This window comes from Arvicanthis niloticus, chromosome 10, assembly GCF_011762505.2.
Source record: "Arvicanthis niloticus isolate mArvNil1 chromosome 10, mArvNil1.pat.X, whole genome shotgun sequence".
NCBI lineage: Eukaryota > Metazoa > Chordata > Mammalia > Rodentia > Muridae > Arvicanthis > Arvicanthis niloticus.
This window is the reverse complement of record NC_047667.1, coordinates 44,517,711-44,532,045: the sequence shown is the minus strand read 5'-3', so window position 1 is coordinate 44,532,045 and position 14,335 is coordinate 44,517,711. Positions and strand designations below refer to the sequence as shown.

The following is a 14,335-nucleotide window of genomic DNA, read 5'->3' as shown; positions in this document are numbered from 1 at the left end:
GAGCACCATAGACTCCACCAAAGGACTCCAAGAATCTAGTTGATCCTCACCACTGTGAAAAAAAAAAAAAAAATCCCATTCTGTAAGCTTTCCTTTCACAAACAGAAATGTGATCTGTGGCTGTTTAGCATGTGACAGAGTTCCTGGCATAAGTGTCTGTTTCCTGTCTCCGCTGGAGATGTGTTAGTTACTTCTCTCATTATTGTGACCAAAGATCTGACAAGAATCGACCTGAGGAAAGGACTCATTTGGGCTTACAGTTTGAAAAAGGATACAGTCAGTCATGGTGAGGGAGGCAGGGCAGCTTGAGTGTAAGGAGACTTACTGGTCACATTGAGTCTGCAGTCAGGAGGAAAAGAATAGACAGGACATGGGGCGGAGTTATAAAACCTCCAGACTTTCCCTGCAGTGATCCACCTCCTCCAGCAAGGATATACCTAGTAAAGACGCTGCAACCTTCCAAAACAACACGGCCAGCTAGAGGTCAAAGTTCAAGCACACAAGCCTATGGGAGACATTTCATATTCAAAGCACAATGGAACCTTAATGGAAGCTATGGAATTCCCCTTAAGATTCTTTTTAAATGGAATAGGCACTCTCCACAATGGACAGATGCCAGGAAAGCATCTCAAGTTATAGTAACAAACACTTTTCACAGGTCAATAAAGTTGACTTAAACTGCCGTTATCTTGATCCAAAGAAGTGCTGTTACCTGGAGATGGGAATGTACAGAAAGGAAGAAAGTGTAGGAGGCAGATTCTTCCACTTAGTGAGATTGTGATGAAAGCATCCTAACATACATGCTATTAATCTCCATCCAGAATAACTTTGGCTCTCATTAAGAAGCCGTTTCCGAAGGGCCTGTGTAAGTGATGGCCAGGGATAAGCACATCATGAGCATGGGCGAGCATTGAGGGGCAAGCTCAGTCAAGCACCTACAGCCTACTGCTATTGCTTCCCCCATCAGGCTGCTGCTTGGGCAGATTCCAGCTGAAGACAAAAGACAGATGAGGTAGAAAATGACTTCCCCAACTCTCTCGGGGTGGGAGGGTTAGAAAACGGGGTGGGAGGGTTAGAAAACGTTCTCAGAATAGTGAGAACCAGATCTCATTGTTCTCACTTCTTTTTGAGTAAAATTGGGTGTTTGCACATTCCCTCGAGGTAGAAAACACTCTGATTTTGGCCACTCTTTCGACCCTCTTTTTTTGGTTGCTCAGAATAGAAACCCTTTCCCTTCAAAATAAAGCTGTCCTGGAGAAATAAAACTCTAACAGAGGCTTTGGTCCTGGGCAATCTGAAGCCCACATGGCATTAGAAGGGCAGCATATGCAGGTGACAGAGGTGGCAAGTTCCTTCATAGCTTCAGAGCCACATAAGAGGATTCCATGTAGGGGTAGGAGGTTGACAAGATGTGATAAAGATACTTAAATGGAATTTAATGGTTTGTTCTCTTTCAAATTACTGAACATTAAATTTAAATGTTTTCATGTAAGTATTAAATTATATATATATATATACATAATATATATGTATATATATGAATCTCAAATTTTCACTTATGACTCATTTTCACAAGGAAAACATGGCTTTATTTTCCTTCACTAATTTCTCCTCCCTCTGAGCTTGTACTCCACCGAGGGACAGGGGAAAAACAAACTTACCAATTAATAATGTCTCAAGCGCTTCCTTTTAAGTGCTGTCTTTTGGCCATTATTTTGTTTAAACATAGAACTCTATTTGTAGTCTCTCTCCTCAGATGGCCCTGGGGTGACGTGCAAGAAGATCTGTGGCCTGGTCTCTCTTGTTCTTCTCTGTTCCTGTCTGAACCTGACCTATTGTCTTTTGAATACCGCTGGTCCCCTCTGGCCTTTTGGGACACAGTGGGACACAGTGCAATTGCTTCCTTCTAGATTATTCCCTTTTGCATGGATCCCTGCCTCCCCTCGTAGACCTGGCCATCCCAAGGATCAAGCTGCTATGGCCACCAACACATTGGACACAGTACCAAGCCAGTCTTGTAGGCCCTCCTGGGCTGTGGAAAAGGAAAGGGTCTTCCCATTTCCATGCTACCCTCCTAGCTTGTAAATGGAGGGGAGAACTAGTTTCCTGTTACAGCTGCCTTCTGTCTTTCACCACAACTGGTTTTCACTAGCTGGAGCTGTTAAATGACTGTGACCTTCAGCAGCACAGCCAAAGCTGATAAACAGTGAGGAACTTTGAGTGACCCCAGTTCATCAGACCTTTACTGAACCTGCCTTTCCTGATCGATGAGCAATGGATTTATTCTAATCAGAGCTGTACAGACTGACGGACGCTTTCTGACTCTGCCACAGTGAACACTTTCAATCCTGAATTAGCAAAGGTGATCGGGAACCTCCTCCTTCTCTGGTGCATAAAACATCCTGTCAGTCCCTCCTAGGAAGACGCATTCAGAGCTGTGTGTTCCTCTGCTGGGGACTTAAGGAAGTCGGTGCTCGCTTTCTTGAGCACTGTAGTCATTGCTTCCCTGTGAAGGGCTTGGGCACAGGGGTTCTTGGCCCTCTTCTTCAATCTTCAGATTGCTCCACTGATATGCTCCCTTTCATTGGGTAAAACATTTCCTGTCTTGTTGCTCCCAGGGGAACTCTGCCTCTGGCCTAACAAGGTGGCAGATTGGATGCCAAGGGAAACTGATTTTACAATTAAGACACATCTTGAGAAGTATTTTAAAATTATCATTCCCACCAGATACATATATCAAAAATGACACAAGATATCAGGCAGACACAGGCTGACGTCCAGTGATTTGCTTATTAGCTATGCACTGATAACTTGAAACATAGTTCTTAGCACGAGCCATCCATTTCAAAAGCCTTCCTTCTTTTAATTCTAGCACTTTCCCTGTAAGGTAGGTACTATTACTATTGGCATCATTTTATAAATGAAAGAATTGGTACCCAGGGCAACCAAGCGACCTTGTCTGTGGTTGCAAAGTGAACTGGGCATGAGCAGGGTGTGAGTTTAGACAGCTTGGTGCCTGGGATACTCACAGGCAACTACTAGGGTGCTACAACTAGGTGTCAGCATACCAAGCCTAAGAAACAGCTATCTTAGGAAGGAAAACTGCACATAGTGGGGCTTTCCAGGTACCAAATGCTATAGTTTCTAATATCATCTAAGATGAAAAGAATAGGAAACAGAATCTGCCACATTCACCCAGCAAACTGACTAGTTGGTTAGGGGAGCTTTTGTCTGTATTTTTTAAATTGAAAAAAAAAAAAAATTGATGGTATGAGAGGAGACCTGCAAGTGAAGACGACCAGTCTTTGATTCTCCATTAACAAAGAGTTCTTTCTAGCTATTCACACCGGATCACACAATGGAGCCGTTATTAGAAAGACTTCAGGAAAGAGACCATCAATGTATTTTCTCCCTCTGCAGAAACCAGCCAGAGACAAGCATTTGCTATAAAATTATCTGGATTTAATCGCTATCAACATCTGAACCATAGTACATTAAAGTACAAAACTTTTATGTACAATTACACACACAAAAATGTTCTTTGTGAGGAGCAATTTTAAGCAAATCTGACAAACAGCAAGAATCATTTCTATTTGAAGTTTGAAAGGAAAAAATGGAAATTTCCAAGACATCTCCCTCCTCCATGGGGCCCCAGTGACCCTCACAGAACATCAATTTGCAAAGGCCTGAGGTAGGAAGGCAGGTATTAGCAATATGAGGCACTCATTCCTCCCCTCTTACGGAAAGGATGACGTTTTAGGAAGCGTTTTCCATTATTTATTATACTGATGTTCCATCCATCTGCATCATTAGGTTTAGTAGTTACCATGACGATATGATGCCTACAGCAATCTAACTTGATAGCCAGATGTCAGAATGTGAAAAAAAATAGGACCCGCTAAGAAAGTGAGAGAAATATAATTAGTCTGAACCACATAGAAAAATGTGCAGAAGACTAGGAGCAGGAGGAAAATTGCTGAAATGTCATTGAAAAGGGAATCACTGAAGGGCAGCGATAATCAAATTCAATGTAAAAACTTTGTTAACAAGAGCCATAAACTGGTCTTTAAGCAAGTCTAAGGAAGGAGTCCGAGTTATTCTGGGATGTTGCTCTGAGCTCCTGCTGCATAGCCCAGTGGTGTCATCTTCGGTTTTTACCATGGGATCCTCGGGGCCCTCACTTTCCTGAGGTTCTCAAGTTTCCACCTCAAGTCTGCTGCCATGACACTCTACCATGGACACTGGCCCCATTCCTCCATCTGATGAGATGATTCCCATCATGCCAAAGCTAAGCTGAAGACTAGACAAAGATGTTGTCTAGGGAGATCCCGTCCCTAATCTCCAGGTCCCCCCAGGCTGCAGGCTCACAAGAAGGGCTCCAATATAACCAGGTAAGGTGGACACTGACAGGTAGAAAGCAACAGGAAAGCTGTGCTCCAAAAGATGAGCCCAGAATGGGTAGGTGATCACCCACATGAACCTGAGACAGACGGTCACTCTCAGCACGGTTGGGTTGGGTAGCGGCGCTGGGCTAGGCGGTTTGGCCGGTTCAGGCTACTAGCAGTGGGAAGCTGGAAAAGAAGAAAAGACACTACCCTGAAGTGTATCTCCAATCATGGCTCCTCTTGGGGACTAGAAGGATGAGCAAGGGCACCCATTTCAGCTGTAGTGGCTTCCAACACTGTATTCTAATGGCCGGCCTTCACCTCTGAAAGATGCTGAAAGGAAGTTTGCTTTTATAAAGAACAAAGGCCAAAGAATGCATCTGCAGAGTCATCTCTAGGTCACTGAGGAGCAGAGACCTAGTGTACAGGAACCCCCTCACCCCAAGACAGGAGAAGGCACCCACACTAAAACATCAGCACTGTGTCTTTTCTATCTCAGGACCAATTACAGGTCAAGAGTGATATTCAGGGGACTGATATACGTGTGTGTGTGTGTGTGTGTGTGTGTGTGTGTGTGTGTGTGTGTGTGTGTGTGTGCTGTAAGCTTTTACAGATATAGAAACAGAGACTTAAAAGAAGCTCAATTGCTTTAAAAAAAACTTGCATTCAGTGAGTGGGAAATTGGAACTGTACACTGCCCTCCTTTAATGCTAGGTTCTCCCTATAAGGCTGGTCCTTACCTGAGGGACCTGAGATGGATTGTAGAGAGGAACAGCACCTTGCAAGGTTGGTGGAGGAGGCAGGGCACCAGGCTGGGAGTAGAACTCAGAAGAAACACCCTGTGGATGCAAACAACATAGAATCTGACCTGTGGCCGCTTCCTGGTATGTTAAACCCTTCTACAAGAATCAGTGTTGGCCAACAAAAGGGCTTCTTATAAACTTCAGGTAGGCACAACCAATGCCAGGACCAGGGATGGCTATACAGAAGCAGAAGCTCTTACACCCAAAGAAAGTGGGAAGAAAAAGTCACAAGAAATTATATCGGATCATAAAAATCACTATCAAACTCTTCAGAAAACCTCAGATACCACAAGAGTACTCCAACCAGGCTTCAAGAAATGGAAACATTTCCCCAGCAATAGTCAGGAAATCCCTAGCTATATAGACAATTTGTGAAGAATTTATGATAGTCCCAGCTAAGTGCACATGAGTGAACTCTACTACCTACTAAGACCGGAGAAGAGGCCATTCCCTGGACTCCATCTAAGCTACACAGGCTCAAGTGTGATCTTCCGAAATGCATCTGATAAATCTCCAGTATCTCAGCATAAAACATAATCCTCAAAGAGGCTTCATAGGACCCCATGCAACATGTATGATATCCTTACAAAAGGAGGGAAGTTAACATAGACACATACAGAGGAAAGACCTGGTGAAAACATGAGGGAAAGCAGCCAGCTGCAAACCCAAGAGAAAACCCTGAGAAGAAATTGGGTCAGCCAGCACAGTGGCCATGCACTTTTGTGCCCCAGACTTGTGAGAAGCTACCCTTCCTCTGGCCCTCCAGGCTGAGGTAGGCAGCTGGAGCAAAGTAAGGCAGTTCTCTCTGTATCCTGAAGTCATCCTTTGCAGGGATGCTTCTCCAGCCCACTGAAGACATCCTCACACCCAGGCATCGTCTGGGGTCCCAGGCCCAAGCCCATAGCTTGCTCACCTGTGTCCCAGAGAACCCTCCGATCCCCACACCTTCAGCTATTCCACTATTGTTTGAGGATCCTTGGAGACTACTCCCACCTAGAAGTCAAGGAAGAAACCCAAGCTGCTTCGCATGCTCAGAATTGAGGAGTTCCCACTTCCAAGAGGGTACCCACCAAGCTAAGAGTACCAACAGCGCCCAGAAGACTGGAGGCTGGCAGTACCTGTACCTCTCAAGAAGGTATTGGCACCTGGTAGGGATGAGGATGTGAGAGGAGGTGTTGGTGAGAGGCCTGGGCTGGTATGGTGTGGAGGTGATGTTCTGGGAGACTCCTGCTTTGTGGGAAAGAGGCAGGAAAGGTGACATTAGTGCTCAGCAAATTCATGCCAGCCTACATGAGTTCTAGCCTCCACAGTAGTAATCTCCATGGAGGTAACTCCCCACAAACACCATTCTGTGAAGCCTTTACTAAGGATGCTGGTCGGCTTCCTGATGCTGAGCTTCTGAAGAAAAAATTTTTCATCTTAATTTTTTAATATTTCTGCCCACCTCATATGTCTCCTTCTCTCCCTCCTTCCCTCCTTCCCTCCTTCCCTCCCTCCCTCCCTTCCTCTCTGGTGTGTAGGTATAGCTATTGTTTTGTTTTGTTTTGTTTTGTTTTGTTTTGTTTTGTTTTTAATAAAGCCAAACTGTGTAGCCCAAGCTGGCCTAGAACTCACGTCCTCAGCTTCCCAAATGCTGTGACTACAGGCATGAGCCACCATGTCTGACTTCTAAGGCCTGTCTCACTCTGCCTTTTGCCTTTCCAAAAAGACTTGTTTCCGGTGTTCTCCCAGCACAGAGCCTTTCTTTCCTTTAGGCCAAAGTAGAGCGTCATGCCAGGGTTGTGTTGTGACTGGATTCCCTCTGGGGTCTACAGGGAAGGGTTGCCAGTCCATCTGTGGAGGTTACCTCTGAGTCAGAACTGTCCGCAGAGTCTTCATCTCCAGAGGTGGACACACTGTTGGCAGGCTTTGATCGAAACCAGCTGAACCAGCCAAATCCAGAGCTCTGAGGGGAAAGGGGAATTGTTAAGGCCAATGGACTTGTTTCTCTCACCCACTGTGAGAGCTGCCAGGCACGAGGTAAGTGAGGAGGAACCAGGGCTTTGGACTGCCCTGCTGTTTGAAGCAGGCATGAAAGGGTAGGAAACACATAGAGAAGAACAAGTTCTCCACCTTTGCATTCTTCCCATCTCTCAGTTTTTCTTTCTGTGAAACATCAGGGTGAGATGGTTTGTCTGCTCCATCAGAAGACCCCTCCTCATCCTCCTTGGCTGAAATGACAGACTCCTCAGAAAAACTTCGAGCCCTGGGAGCCGGTGGTGTCTGAGATAAAACAAAACAGAGATTCACATGGTGTTTAACAGGTTGCAGAGTGCATTTCCAAATGAGGTCTCACCCAGAACCCAGGGCTAGCCTCAGGAAAGCCTACTCTACTGGGGAGGGAGGCAGGTTTACCCATGAAAATGTTGGTCACAGGAGAGAGGACAAACCAGGACCCACCCACTCTCCATCTTCTCCCTAACATTAGGCGGTTTGTCAGCCATCTAACCTCTCTAGATCATAGTCTCAGAACCGGGCCAAGATCTAGAGAAGGGTGCATGGAAGCTGCTGCTGCAGGTGAGGTTCTGGAAGCAACATCTGAGAGATCCTCGTACTCCAATGCCAGAGAACCTAGCAGCCAGTGACTCTAACCTTACAGCTTACTTCGTAACAAGCTCTCCTAAGAACATATATGTCACGGGGGAGCCGAATACACCCACACCCACTTCCCACTAATCTTTTTCTTATTGTATAAAATATGCATAGCCTAAAGCTCACTTTGACCACTTATAACATAGTGGCATTAAGTATATGCACAGTGTTGTCCAGCCAACCAGCAGCATCAGCACCCATTCCCAGCATCATCTGACCAGAAATACCTACCTCTACTACCCATCTCCAGACCCTGCTCACCTCTGCCCCATTCTGTTATGTCTCGTTGAATCTGCCTAGACTAGGTATCTCATTTGAGTGTACTAATATAACATATTGCTCTTATATTGTATTTTCATTTTATATTCTCAATAGAACATAATTAATAAAAACTTTGCAAAACTACTGCAAAATACAGAAAGGGTCTCTCTCTCTCTCTCTCTCTCTCTCTCTCTCTCTCTCTCTCTTTGGTATGGATATAATATCATCAGTGTATCAGTCACTGTTCTAAGAGCTGTCCATATCATGATCCACTGAATCCTTGCAATAGTACAGTGAGAAATACACTATTATTACCATCTAGTTTTAAATATGAAAAAAGTCAATGTGTAGCAAGGCCCAAATACACTGAGCTAGTAGAATGCAGAGAAGGGATTCTAAGCCAGCTTTCCCCCAAAACATTTCTTCTGATTCAGTAAGTCAAGACGTAAACACTAGTCGGTATTCTAGGATGACCACCATCTGTGTTGTATAATAGTGAAAGAAAGGGGGGCAGGATGGAAAACACATGGGAGAAAAAGAGAGAAATTGGAAAAGAGAAGACAGAAAAGGCCCGTTTTAAGTCCCTCCCCTGGGTACCCTGCAGTCTAACACAGGAATCTCCCTCCATTAACCCAAGTGTGTCCACTCAGGGCTCCCTCTAACTGACATCTGTGCCTTTGTCACCGGGTTCATTTCCATGTTACACTCTGCTTAAAGACCTCCAAAGAGACATGGCCCTGAGCCATCTCTGCCCAGTGCACAGTGCTGTTCCCCTCTAGACACCCCCACCAGCCACAGATGCGCACTCAGCCCCATGACAGTGCCTGGCACACTACAGGAATTCCACAGACACTTGGGAAGGAAAGGAGTACTCTCCCACAATGGATCTTGTCATACCATTTCTGGGAAAATACTTATAAATACCAGAAAAAAAACTTGTATGGTGTTAAATAACAAATAGGAAATAAATACACCTGTTTTAATTATTGAAAGACATATATATATGTATATATATATATATATATATATCCAGAAAAAATAATGAAAGAATCAAAACATTTGCTATGGAATTCTAAATAGTATTTATTTGGTTCTTCATTTAAATTTTCTATAACAATAATATACTATTTTTTCTACAAAAGAAAAGTACATTTTTTAAAGATCCATAGCCCTGGAGCTGGAGAGATGGCTCAGTGGTTAAGAGCACTGGTTGCTCTCCTAAAAGACCTGGGTTTGATTGACAGCACCCACATGGTGACTCTCAACTATCCATAACTCCAGTTCCAAAAGATGTTTGTTTGTTTTTTCCGTCTGGCCTCAGCGGGCACCAGGCACACACATGGAATAGAGACATGCAGGCAGGCAAAACACGTGTACACATAAAAATAAATAAATCTAAATTTAAAAACAAAAGACCTATATAGCCTATTACTACTTGAGAAAACTGCACAATGCAATCATTTAACCAATGCAGAGCTGCAGAACATCGTGTTTGGCATCCAAGTTAAGTGCTGTGCAGCTTGTCAGCGACTAGATAGAACGACCAGACAGCGAGGAGAAAAGCTCAAGAGAAAAGGCTAAGCCTGCTCTCACTACTGCCATAGAGATCTGACATAAACCAAGGTGAATGCTAAAACAGATGCTCTTCCTCAAGGTGGAAGAAGATGAAGCAAAAAACAGAGACCCAGCCACACACCAGCTCCACCGCACTGTCCCTCGGTAACACCGGTGAAGGGACAGGTGGGACTAAGCAGAAAAAAGAACACCGTCTCCTTTCCGACTTTCAGGGTCTTACATGGAAAGAAAGGAGGAGTGGTTTGCACAACGTAGAGGAGAGAGTTGCCAGTGCCGGAGAGGAACCTGTGTGTGACTGAGACACCAGGAGCAAATAGCAAACCACAAACGGGTTGGAGTAGTCGCCAGCGTTCCTCCAAGCTCCTCTGCTCACCTGAGGACTGGAAATGACTTCTAGACCATCAGGGTCTTGTAGAGGTTCTTGAGGCACTGTGTTCTCTCCTGGAGGACCAAAGAAAAATGAAGACAAGAGCCTCAACTTGGGCCCTTTCTACCCATTTGCAGAAACGGGGGGGGGGGGGGGGGGCAGTGGCCCAAGTGGCCAGAGTTTATACCACAAGCAGGTCACAGCAAATGCAAAGTCCACTTGCTCAGTTCTACTCAATCTATGGCAACTCGTGACACACCAGTCAATCCAGCTCTGCCTGCTACACACCAGGGTTGTTCCTTAGGTGTGTAGGAAACTACAGCAGTGCAGAGCTAGACCTCAGGGATTCTCCCATCCCTGTGCTCTGTCCTGCACTGCTTGTCCCGGTAGAAACAGCTAGAGGAGAACATGCTCCCTCAGGCTAACGAGAGCGGACCACAGGTTCACGCCCCATGTGCCTTTATCAGTCCCAAGCCCATTTCTTCCAGCAGGTCCTAGTACCTCCCGCACCTGCCTCTTGACCACTAAGACTCGACCCTCCAAGGTAGCCAGCCTGGCTGGCGGGTCTCACCGAGGGCAGGATGTGTCTTCAACGTTTCCTCTCCAGCCCTTCCTCCAGGAGCCCCCATCACTGCCACACTGCTGTCACCACCACTGGCACCACTAGCCACTGAGAAGTGGGTTGCAGGAACTGAGTAAAGAGGCACTGGGGTTCCGGTGTGTACTGAACCGTCTCTGTCTGAGTAGGGGTCTTGCTGCAGGGGGAAAGGCTGGTGTGGGGTGGGATTGGCCAGGCTTGTCTGCTCAGGTGTTGGCCACAAGGCTGAGTTGTACTCAGAGTCATCTGAGTAGTTTTGATGGCTGGAAAGATTGCGGTAGGGGGCATCTAAGGAAGAAGAAGCAGCAGTTACAGACAAATTATCCTTATTCCTCCTCTTGTCTTCTCTAGAAAGCAATCCACAGGCTGGCTGTTCCATGTGGCTTCCATTAATTTGATGGCCAAGCAAAGCATTGACTGACTGTAACACCTCTCTCTGCTGTCTTCAGAATTGCCTCTCACTTCTTGGATAATTTCTGAGCCCTTCTCCTATGCATTGAGAGGACAGAAATGACATCCAACTGAACTCTATACCTTTTAATATTTGAATAAACACTTTCTCCTTTAAGGGGACTTCGTTAGACTTTAAAAGCTTATAGTTAAAAACACAAATGACACTTTAGAGATGATGGCTTCACTTGTAAAGAATCGGGATTCATTTGCCCTGGGGGGCGGGGGGGGCTGGCTAATACATCAAATAAGGTGTGGGTGTGTGAAATGCTTGGCCCCAGGGCACAGGAATGCTGCCAGCCTTCCCGCCAGGGCTGTAAGAACATCATCACATAGAGACGTCCAGCTAGGCTCTCACAAAGCCAAGAAACAGAAGCCAAAGCCTCCCTACATTCTGCCCATCCAGGAAGGAAGTGCTAAAGGCTGGAAGGCAAGAGACAGGGGACCTTGTCTGAACTTCACCACCCAGGGGATGGCTTTGACAAAATGTATGGAGTTAATTTTCGAATGTAATTCCTGCTGACCAGACACGTGGAGGCATTCTGAGGGAGGAGGCTAAGAAAACACTTTGAAATTGATTTCAATTATATGACCAATTGATAGCTCAAAATCTTCACACTTCCAATGTCTGGAACACTATTAATGATACTAATAGTGTGTAATCTCTGGCCTCAAGAAGTAGAACTAGCTGGAAGCAAGTATAAATACAGGCGAAACAATTAGCTAGCAGTAAAAAATGAGACATAATCAAGTATTTGGAAAACCTGGCCTGCAAGGCAGGAAACCTCTTGCTACGGGCATTTAGATGTGTGCAGGGGTCTGTGAGACCAGCAAAAGCCTATCAAAAGCCTATCAAAAGAGGCAGGGCTAATTTCCAGAAGAAGGCGGCACCAAGGAAAAGGAAGTGTGGGTGTAGCTGAAAATATTTTAATCAGATTACGGTGGTCAGATCTTGTGTTGGGTACCTGTGGTTCCTCTGGCTCCATAAATATCTGAAGAAGTCGAACCAGGATCCCTGAGGTCTCCTGTTCTATTTTGCTGTTTAAAATAAAGTTAAATCCTTTTAAGCAGTATAAAAGAAAGTAAGGGCAGAAGACAAGGTAGTGAAAAAATTAAGTCAATAAGAAATATCCCGGGGGGATGACCAAAGGGACCTCCCCTAATTGCCCAGTGCCCAGAGTCATGCAGAGGAGAAACTGTTTCCTGGGTCTCTCAGCTCTCTTCAGAGCCAGGAAGGCAACAGCCAGGGTCACCATCCCCCCAAAAGTGAGGGTCATCCCCATTCTCCCCAAAGTGAAGGCCAAGGGAAGGAACTAAACTGTGGGCCTCGGAGTTTGCTGTCCAGGGAGGGAGAAAAGGCAGTGTTCATTTAAACAGCCACTTTGTCTGGCCTTCACAGCAGAGTAGAAGAAAGAAAATGGAGGAGGCCTTGCTCCAATTACTCTTCTGATTATGACCAGCAGCTTTTGCAATTGTCAGAACAAAAAGGAAAGGCCCGGAAGTCCTTTAAGCAATTGCCCTACATTACATGAAAGTGACACGGGTCCACTGTGATCCATTGTTCCTAACAGAGATGGGGGAGCTTTGATGCTCATGAAACATTCTCTGGAACCTCAGAAAAGGGGGAGGGGGTGGGGGATGAGAGTGATTGGGAAGAGCGCCCCCCTGTGGCACTAGGCAAAGGAAAATGTCTGCACACAACATTCAGGGGCACAGACCATGCCTCAAAGGCGATAGGAGACACCCATGGTGGGGAATTAGCACCTCTATGTCTAGCTTATGTCTGGGAATGAAAAGGGGAACACAGGGTACCCAGTGACCCTGGTATCACCCTCCTTACCTCCAGTTCCTTGTGCTTCCTCCGCAATTGCACAAGCCAATTTGGTTCCAGGTCCCTGTCCCCACGGCGTCTTTCTAAAACCAGAGGATCTGACAGCTTCAGTTTCTCTGCGAGCTGAACCGAGTTTCCAGGCAGGTCAGGGGCAGAAAGTGAGAGAGGACAAGAGAGAGAAATGGGGCACGTGGAAAGACAACAGGGGGGAGAGACAATAAGAAGGAGGGAGGAGGAGCCATAATTCACTCAAACCTCACATAGCAAAGAATAATTGAGAAATAACAAATTCAGCAGATCTCCTCCCAAAATTACAGCATAAATAAATAAGCAACCCATTTTGACATTATTTCTCCCAAAATATGAGAGGAAAAAAATTAGCTCTTCAGCTTTGTGTCGCTGCAAAGCTGCCTTCTCTGCAGGAAGCTTCTAGAATAGAAATTCAGGAAAACTCAGGGACCTTGTTGATGCTAATTCTGCTTCTGGTCTGGATGGGGCTCAGCTCTACATTGCTCACAACCTGATGCTGCTCTCTGCTTCGAGGTGTTATTATGTTCTGTACCTGGAAACTCTAATCACCCATCCTGGGCCATCAACCCACTAGCAGAGTGTGTGGGGGCTCAGCAGCACAGATTTTATTGGTTATAGAATCCAGCACTTGGGCCTCATGTAAAGTGATACAGAAATTGAAGAGCACACTGCCTTTTACTCTCTAGCTAATGGGTTTTTTTTTCTTCAATTAATTGGAACAACTATTTGCCTGATCGTTGTTTCTTCCCAAGAAACTAAGGGTTGGTATGGTTTTTGTTTTCTTTTTTAAATGTGTCCCACACGTGATAAAATATTCCATGCATTTAAAAGTATTTTAATAAGGATCATTTCCTGTTTTAATCACTAAAATCTATTTTCAAAGGCTCGCTTTTGTAATTAGAACAGCTCACCGTAGCTTGCAGTTTAACTGTACCAGAAAAGCAGATGCTCAGAACTTCTCAAGCAGAACAAGCCTGCTTTCCAGTCCCCCAACCCCAATGCCCCCTGCCCAGCCAGTTGTTCTTTGTGCAAACAGGACCTCTGCTTATCACGTCGGGGCATGCATACATGGTCAAAGACAGCTGTGGGCTCCAATTTTGCAGTGTGTTCAAAGAAGATGAAATGTGCAGTTTAAGCCTCTCTACAATGGCTTCTCTGAACACTGAAGATAAAACACCGACAGAGACCCCTTTGAGACGCCCACCTTGATGAGCTCTGCTAATAGCACAGGGTGACTGCTCCCTCCCTGGCTCAAGACAGCAGCACCAATAGCTTCACAGTAATGCAAGGCCTGGGATGCCAGGCCGTAATCTGCCAGACGGGAAGCATAAAGGAGCTTATACACCTGTGAAGAGGAACGAGGCCAGTGATGAGTCCATCCAGGCAGGACAGAGGGAGAGAAAT

At 45.6% G+C, this 14,335-nt stretch overlaps 1 protein-coding gene across 12 annotated transcripts in view; it reads right to left on the bottom strand.

The window, feature by feature from the left end:
* Positions 1 to 3,440: 3,440 nt before the first annotated feature.
* The window catches only part of Sec16b (SEC16 homolog B, endoplasmic reticulum export factor), a 59,910-nt gene continuing 49,015 nt past the window's right edge, over positions 3,441 to 14,335 (bottom strand). For 9 of the 12 annotated variants that reach the window (XM_076941428.1, XM_076941427.1, XM_076941429.1 and 6 more), the window contains 11 exons: positions 14,136 to 14,276; positions 12,911 to 13,024; positions 12,036 to 12,108; positions 10,594 to 10,908; positions 10,029 to 10,096; positions 7,301 to 7,450; positions 7,035 to 7,133; positions 6,334 to 6,418; positions 6,102 to 6,181; positions 5,126 to 5,224; positions 3,441 to 4,571 (listed from right to left, as the gene is read on the bottom strand). In XM_076941428.1, coding sequence (XP_076797543.1) covers positions 4,500 to 4,571; positions 5,126 to 5,224; positions 6,102 to 6,181; positions 6,334 to 6,418; positions 7,035 to 7,133; positions 7,301 to 7,450; positions 10,029 to 10,096; positions 10,594 to 10,908; positions 12,036 to 12,108; positions 12,911 to 13,024; positions 14,136 to 14,276 — 1,296 coding nt within the window. In that variant the 3' untranslated portion in view covers positions 3,441 to 4,499. The remainder of the gene's footprint in view (positions 4,572 to 5,125; positions 5,225 to 6,101; positions 6,182 to 6,333; positions 6,419 to 7,034; positions 7,134 to 7,300; positions 7,451 to 10,028; positions 10,097 to 10,593; positions 10,909 to 12,035; positions 12,109 to 12,910; positions 13,025 to 14,135; positions 14,277 to 14,335) is intronic. The other 3 variants (XM_076941432.1, XM_076941430.1, XM_076941435.1) reach the window with 2 other exon arrangements.